At 39.8% G+C, this 8,335-nt stretch overlaps 1 protein-coding gene across 6 annotated transcripts in view; it reads right to left on the bottom strand.

The window, feature by feature from the left end:
* Nucleotides 1-1,253: 1,253 nt before the first annotated feature.
* Nucleotides 1,254-8,335, bottom strand: part of DCUN1D4 (defective in cullin neddylation 1 domain containing 4) — a 71,250-nt gene continuing 64,168 nt past the window's right edge. For all 6 annotated transcript variants that reach the window (XM_070372375.1, XM_070372376.1, XM_070372377.1 and 3 more), the window contains 3 exons: nt 6,877-6,981; nt 4,699-4,801; nt 1,254-4,587 (listed from right to left, as the gene is read on the bottom strand). In XM_070372375.1, the coding sequence (XP_070228476.1) occupies nt 4,532-4,587; nt 4,699-4,801; nt 6,877-6,981 (264 nt within the window). In that variant the 3' untranslated portion in view covers nt 1,254-4,531. The remainder of the gene's footprint in view (nt 4,588-4,698; nt 4,802-6,876; nt 6,982-8,335) is intronic.

Here is an 8,335-nt window from a genome sequence, read left to right as displayed (position 1 = left end):
TAAATAATAGGCCATCAAGAGGAAAAAAACACAGTGGCTTTCAATATACTATTAGAAGTTAGACCAAAACTCTCTGGAGAGTTAGTTCACTGGTAACAAGTACAGCTGCAGCTCTCTTTAATCATCATACATTTATCTAAGACTTCTACAGAACACTAGTTTGAATTTCAGATATTCAGATTAGGCAATTCTGAGATGTCTCTGCTGGAAAGTGTCAGAGGGAAAACCAAACCTCTTCAGCATGCTTTCTCAAGGCCAGAGTTCTTCATAATCCACTCTCCAGGGAAGGACTGCAAAAGAATTTCCTTCAGAGGACTGAATACATTTCTTTGGGAGAAGAGATTTACATTTTAAATGATGTTTAAAAAAAATTTCCATTTAATTACTACAGCCAATTTTTGTTTTTTCAGTTTCCAATTATTATTCTCAGCACAGGCTACTTATCATAATTTCTCAGCAAGTACACTTCTATACATGGGATGATTTTATTTTTTGTTAAGGCAACTGAAGATAAATGTTAGGAACCAATTCGAGGAGGGGGTGGAACCCAAAGTATTTTCTGTTGAATGTGCCAGAAGTGGTGAACATGCCTTATTTTGGAATACCTCCTGCACCACAAGCTTAGCTTAGGTACACAGGGCCAGAAAGTTTGATGTATTGTTTGCTCACATGATAGGTTTCTTTTTTCTTTCCTTTCTAGCTATAACAAAGTTCCAAGGGCAATTCTTTTCTAAAGGAATCACAAAAGCTTTTCTCTAAGCTTCTGCCTAAAAGTTATTCTTCCCACCAGAATTTGGGAAGAACATTCAAACGAGTCATTTCAGTATGATGTAACCAAGTCACAGCATCATGGGAACTAGGTCCTGCCTTCCTATAGGTTCAAACAAATGAAGAAAGTTCAGAAGGAGCAGTTTGCCACCTCACTTCTGTAGCCTTGGGGCTGACTCGATGATACATGAAATACTTTAAAACTACTGTGTGTGCTGTGCTTAGCTGCTCAGTCATGTCTGACTCTTTGCGACCCCATGGGCTACAGCCCGCCAGGCTCCTCTGTCATGGGGATTTTCCAGGCAAGAATACTGAAGTGGGTTGCCATGCCCTCCTCCAGGGGATCTTCTCAACCCAGGTAGAGAACCCAGGTCTCCCGCACTGCAGGCAGATTCTTTACCGTCTGAGCCACCCAGGGAAGTCTAAAACTACCTTAAGGGATTTTTTAAGAGAAAGCCATGAAAAGAGAAAAATAAACAAATCAGTTCTGAAACCAAACACAAATAACTTTTTTATTTATGGGGTATCGTTTTACATCAATTACATTAAAACCTAAAACCAGTTTGCTGTACTCAAGTTAGGTGGCATAACAATATTTCAGTTAAGCTGGGAGTCACAGGACTTGCACACGTTTATGAAGGTGATGCAAATACTGACGACACGAAGCATTCACAGTTACAGGTTAGCTGCAGTTCACTGACAGTAACCCCCGAGAGAAATGACTTCATGAAAAGAAGCAACCCACATTTTGGTCTCATTTACAGACACCCAACAATTTAGTTGGTCAATGGATTCTATACATTTATTATACAACATATGAAAGAATAAAAGATAAGGCTTACAGTGGTATTTTAGCAGTTGTAAGAGTAAAAACCAAGGGCACAAACTAACTTTTAAAGCTTTCTGTATAAACTTCAAAAGCACTGTTAAGATGGAGACTGAGAGGCAACAGAAGTCTGTTGTTAATCCAGATCCTAGAAGTCTGTCTAGTGAGCTTTATAAAAACTTAGTTCAGAGGTCATGCTTCAAATAAGCTGCACGTAACATTATAGAGGGTGATTATGGCAAATCAAATAATGCAATTTCCAACCTACCGCAACAGTCAACATCTAAAAGTTGGATTCCGTTATCACAGAGTATTGCAACGTGGAGGCCAAAACACGATGGAAAGAAAGAAAGGGTGGAGATGTAGGTGATAAAGAAAAACCAGAAAAAGGCACCCTCGTTTACTTATCATTTGCCCATAAATAAGTGCTTGGTGACTGCTCAACTTATGTAACTTAGGGAGATTTTTATGAAAAAATATCTTATTACTTCTGGCTCTTCTTCCCCTTAAAAATAACTGCATAAAATCACAGAAACCAAGGGCAAGCACGCTGCAGTCACAAAGATTTATTTTTCAAGGGAATTCAGAGATTATTTGGCCTTTTCTAAATAGGCAAGATCACCCTTCTGGAATATTTACTTCCATGTTACACATCATGAAATAATTTTTGCTTGGCTTTTCCAAAACCCCTGTCATCAAAATGTTCACTGTGTGTTAAAATGTAACATTTTCCCTGTAGCCACCCTCTTATTTTGGGATTAACTGTGCTTACTGTTAAAAAATTTTCCAGTTTGTTACAGTACCTTTGAAAATAATTTCATTGATGATTTCTATTTGCTTTAAACAAAACTAGAGTTGATCGAATTTAAGAACTGCTGCCTTTAAAGTGTGATTTGTTAACTTCATGGGATCCTTTTGAAAATGAATCAAGTTCTCCACAGATTGGAACCTGCCTATAGCCAGTCACCAATGGAGTTAACAGGCACCCGTCGGAACGGAAGCCCTTTCAACACGCTGGTCTCAGGAGCTGTGCTTGCTGTCAACGTCTTCTGTTCTTTTCAGGGATGAATTTGTGCAAATTGGTGTGAATGTGTAAAGTAGAAGGGGAGTCTACAGCTTCTAAACAAGGAATGATTAAGTATGCTTAATCACTACAGAGTTTTTCAAACTTCTGGTTTATTTCACAGCAAACCAAACCTTTCTATTTGGTAGAAAAAGGAAGTGAGTTTCATTCTACCAGATCATGATTTTGTATATGCACACACACTGTATATACACACAAAATTCCTGTCTTTGGTGGTTCAGTTAGGGAAAAACAAAATATGAAAATCTGAACACTGTTTGCAAAGAAACTGTGAAATCGTGGTCAAACAGTAGCATTGTCTGTGTGCTTTACTCATATAATGCCGTTAAAAGGTTCACATTTGACCCAAAAGGTTTTGGGGCCAGGTTTTGAAATAATCTGAACCTCTTCCAACTGTCACATGTTCAGTCATGGATTTTGCTCACAACTATGCATTTTCTTGCTCAAATGCACCACTAGCTTTCACTTGGTTGAAAGTCATTAGACTATTGTGTTCTCACAAACTTTAGGGACTAAATTAAGTCATTCAATAGCACCAGAGAGTTGAGGGAGAAGCATGTTTTTTGTACATTTCCTTGAGAAGGGCTAAGACAAGAAAAGAAAAAAAAAAAAAAAACATAAAATACAAACCTAAAAATACCATCCCATTTACTCCTGTTTCTTCACCCACATAAATAATGGCTATCACCTCTCTGTACATATTACTCAGGTAATGACGAGCGGCCCCTCCAGGAAAGGTCCTACCGTGTAATAGAGTTTTTAGCTCAATGCTGGTGGTGTCGTGTCCACTGCCTGCAATGGACATTCTGCCAGGAAAAGCCTAGCATGAAAGAAACAAAAAAAGGAAAACAAAACAAAACACCTCTCACTTACAGTATAGTTCTTCCCCCCACCCGCCCCCGCAAAACTAGAAAATCAGACACCATGAAAGCTTAACTAAAATTTCAAGCCACAACTAAAAGTGCTCTGCAGTTATAAATTGCCAGCAAACCATTAGGTTTTCATGGAGGCGGCAAAATAAATTTTACTTAGAATGGCATAGAAAGCATCAGCAGACCAAACACTGACTAGAAGAATGCAAAAGGAAAAAAAAAGCACTAAAAAAGTGTACAAGGGTTTAAAACCAATGGGGAAAAAAGGTGCAATTGTAATTTGTTCATCTGTACCTATATTCAAACTATGACAGCTTTAACATTAGAAAATCAAAACCTATATACTGCACGGTGGAAATGATGTGTGGCATGGTAAGGGTCTATATGTTCAATTATTCTAACTTGCATCATTTCAAAATGCTAATATTTAAGTAAACCAAATTAGATTTGGCATAACGCCTCTGAAAAGTTACGACTCCCACCTCCTTCCAAAGTTGGCCTCTTAAATAATAAGGTTAATTCTGGCAACATTTGCATATGATAACAGCTGTTCTGTCTTATATCTGAAATGCTACATTTTGAGACCAAAGAAAAGTGTAATTGGGTCATTTGAAAAAAGGGACTAGAAATATGCCACAAAAATTATTTTACAATACATTTTTGCAGAAATAATCTCTAGGTGAAGCTTTGTCTTTTTATACACATATACAAAATTTAAACAGCAATATACACATAATCACAGTGAGGACGCTGGCAAATTCACCAATCTGTAGTGTAAATACAAACTGCAAAGCAGCCTTCCAAGAGAACAGTGCCACACAGCAAGCAGAGCTGGCCCATTCAACAGCAAACACCGACGCGTCCCTGCCAAAGGGAGACCGTGCGAGAAAAGCAGCATGCGCTGGGTACAAACAGCAATTTATGGCTAATGGTTGACATAACTGTGGTAACAGTGACTCTCTCGCTGCTATGCATAAAGTCCTAGGACATCTGTTTGTCTTTATACCACTCCACAAACTCGTCCAACAAAACTGGCCCTGGAGAGAGAGAGAAGAGAGGCAGGGAACAACACAGCTATGAGACTTCTCAGAGGCTGAGGAGCAAACGTGCGGGGGGCAGGGGGAAAACGACACCCACCCAGTACTTACATGCTCCATCTTCATCGTAGTTGCTGAGGTCAAGGTTAATTGTTCTGCTAAACTCTAGCACATTGCACCATTGGTCTTTATTAATAACTTTATATTTTGATTGCTGGTGGAGGAAAAACAATATGAATTACTGACACAACAAATCAGACAGTTTCAACTGCTGTGACAATCAACTTGATAAAAGCTCATGAAGGTTATCACTTTCCATTTGAGGTGTGTTAGGCACCATTCTAGGAGAAGGGTGAGAGATAGCGAGAGGGGAACTGTGGATGACAATTTTCATTACAAAAATATTATGGGGGCTCAACATAAAACAACAAGTGCATCGAAGAAACACAACTTTACATCCCTAGGAGTGAAATTTCTAGATGGCAAAAGCCCTTTTATGTAAAAGAGGGATAATATCCATTTCACAGAGATGTGGTAAGGATTAAGGCAGATAATTTCTATAATTTATAAAAAGCACTTTATTGAGTGTGTGGCACACAGTAAGTGCTAAATAAAGAGTTGCTCCCATTAACAGGCCCTGACATGAACATCATGCTTCCTGTCAAGCTGTGAGCTAACGGCACATGCCGCCGTGGGTTTACTCAACGAGACCTTGCTAAGTGCTGCAAGCACTCTCAGGACTAGGTGGTCCAGTCACTGAAGAGTTACTGTTCTGATAATTAAAAACTTGAGTCTGATCATAAAAGGACTAAGAACAGCCATGAAATAGTTTTTCTCTTCCTCCCAGACAGGAAAAAGGCCACATGCATATTTCAAAATATAATATCCCTGTATAAAAATCTAAAAATAAAACCCAGTCTGATAATTCTTAAATCTTTGCCACTAAAATTGGGAACACTGGAAAACAAAGCAAGTACCTAAAAAGCAAAGAGAGTTGAGCCAATGGTTTGGAGGATGTAAACACAAGAAAAGCTCAAATGAAAGGATTACTGGGTCCTTTTAAAAGAAAAATGCAACCTGGTGTGAGAGAGAGAACAAAGCACAGACTATAAACTTTCTAAGCAACTAAAAGCAAAACCCAGTCACTGAAACAGTTGATGGTGCTCCTGGAACTGTGTGAAGTCAAATCTGCTGTAGTCTTTCAGCTACAGAAGGACCTTCACACCCAGCCTTAAATTCTTCCCAGGATCCTGAGATCAGGAGCCCATTGCTACTCACTTTCCAAATAAAGCTAACATTTCTGAGGGTTGTCAGAGAAACTGGAAGAGATTACTGGTAAATACGGGCTGTCATGTAAACAAGTGCTTCTTATGTTAAAAACTTGTTTTCATACCTTTCTTCAGGAATCCCAGTTAGTAATGTTAAAAGCAAATTTTAATAACAGTTCTCAAAGAAGCCTGTCAGAAGTTTTTCTGGACCATTACACCAACAAGTTGTAAGGAAGATTATTTCAAGAGTGAGGCTGGAGTCAGTGTAAAGTCCAGGAATTTCTCCAAGATCCAACACCCTTATCCTTTCAAGGAAAAAGCAATTTTTAAAGGGGTTTGGGGACTGGAGGGCAAGAAGGAGGCTATATATGACAACCCAAGTAACTCAGACTTTCACCTCAGGTTCTTCCAAGTCTTAACAGTATTACATTGGCATCAGAGCCAGTTCCTAATAACCAGCAGCTCAGAATTTCTCTCATTAATACTTAGAGCAAACAAATGATAACAATGGAGGGAAGTGCTGGATTATTTCAAACACAAACGTGAAGAAAATTTAAACTGCAGGAGATACCAAATGAAGGAACTGGCCACTGAGACTGAAGTTTCTTGGAGATAAGAGTAGGTAAGGACATGTTACACAGACTGAATTTAGTGAGAGAGTGGATGGCTGTTCTCCAACCTTCACTTCATAAAAGTGGAACTTCATCTAAAGCCACAAAATAAGGTAAATCTTGTTTTACTCTTGTTATAAAAAGCAGGAAATCTAAACACAAACAAAAGGGGGACAAGAGAGGAAAGGCCAGAGCTGCGGTGTCTGGAGCATTTGTAGGGGGCCGGGGCCATGTGCACACACAGGGATGCTCGGGACTCGGGAACGTGCTCAGGGGCAGCCAGTACGTCGCCACAGTTCCTACAGGCAGAGAAGTATGACAAACAGAAAAGTACAGAAGAGGATCGAGTAAAGTTTACTTGGTAGTTCTAAGCAAGCAAACATACATTCCATAAAATAACAATTTAGTACCTCTAAGAATTGGTGAAAAACTGGAAAAAGGGGCCAGATTTTTCCTAGTAACAGTCCCAACATGCACTTGGCAGTGTTTATGTCTAGGCTTCGCTGGTCCTTTTCCTGTTTAACAAACAAAAACAAGGATGAGCCAGGTGCCCCCAAACAATCCAAATTCCTATTTCACTTCAGTGAGGAATTAGTAAACAGTTCCTGTATCATACACCATAAAAACCCTGAGTCAAGACTAAGGTAGGGGGAGGGGAGGTGGTCAGACATAATGGAAGGGTTAAACAGTTTTGTACTCTAGAGTTTTACTGTGAGAAAGAGTCATATCAACTGAATGATCACCCTAATCTATGATTATTTCATGGGATATGATTGTTATCTGTGATTATTTCTTGGGATAAATAAAAATCCATAACTCAGTCACTAGCTGTTTGACATTTATGATTATTACCGACATCATAATTACTGATCCCCAAAACCTATAACTTAACTACATAGAGTTTAAAGGTTTCAAATTTCATGCTTAGGAATCAGGTTTTCTTGAAAAAAAATCTTTCTTCCACCAATTTTATTTCACTGGTAAATGCTTTTTTTGCACCTAAAAATGATGGAGTTCAGTGGAGCTCCTAATGAACATCGGGGCTCTGGAGAACCTTCCATCCCCCACCTTCGGGGAAAGCAGTATGTCCACCTGTCTACCTGCCACAGTGCTTCTTACCTTAGATTTGCTGCACGCGACATCTCCTAGCACAACACCCCTAACTAACAGCCAGGTGAAAGATGACATTGCATGAGGAATCCAGAAAAGACATTTACATAAGCCTGGGCAGATTATGGGCAGATTAAGCTCCTTCTACTTATATTTACAATTAAGAATGTTAATTTCTCACTGATCTTTCTTACAAGATTCCATCTGGGAACTAAAAAGTGGGCAGTTTCTATGTAAAAGGACAGAGGACCTGGGACCTTGAGTGGTAACCTTAGACATCAAATGGTAGCTAGCCTCGTCATGGTATCTTAGTTTCAAAGAAACTTTGCAAAAGTATCTTTCTACAAAGGGAGAAAGTGCCTGGCTGTTTCATGTGGAGTGGAATCTAAATGTTCACCAGATTAAGGGAGGATGCATGACCCCGTGCCGGCCACATGTGCAGCCACACACACCTCCTGATAAAGCTGTTACCTCAAGTTTTCTAACAGTGAAGTGCTCTTGAGTACAAGGAGAATTTCTGGCCCTGACACTGATTTTAAAGTAAAGGACCTAAACAATACAGCAAACGTAAGCACCTCACTCAATAGCCAACAATGGAGATGTGCGACGGGTCTGCCTTTCGGCCCCAGTTGTGCGGCATGACGGCCATGCAACCACAGGCCGGGTCAGATGGCTCTCAGTCACCCGGCCCTGTCCTGGCCACACAGCTTAAGTCTGAGGAGGGCTCCATAGTTCAGGGCAAGCAGGGGCCTGCCCTCT

This window comes from Bos mutus, chromosome 6 (assembly GCF_027580195.1).
Source record: "Bos mutus isolate GX-2022 chromosome 6, NWIPB_WYAK_1.1, whole genome shotgun sequence".
In the NCBI taxonomy this organism is placed as follows: domain Eukaryota; kingdom Metazoa; phylum Chordata; class Mammalia; order Artiodactyla; family Bovidae; genus Bos; species Bos mutus.
The sequence above is the reverse complement of the archived record's forward strand: the minus strand, read 5'-3'. Positions and strand labels throughout refer to the sequence as shown.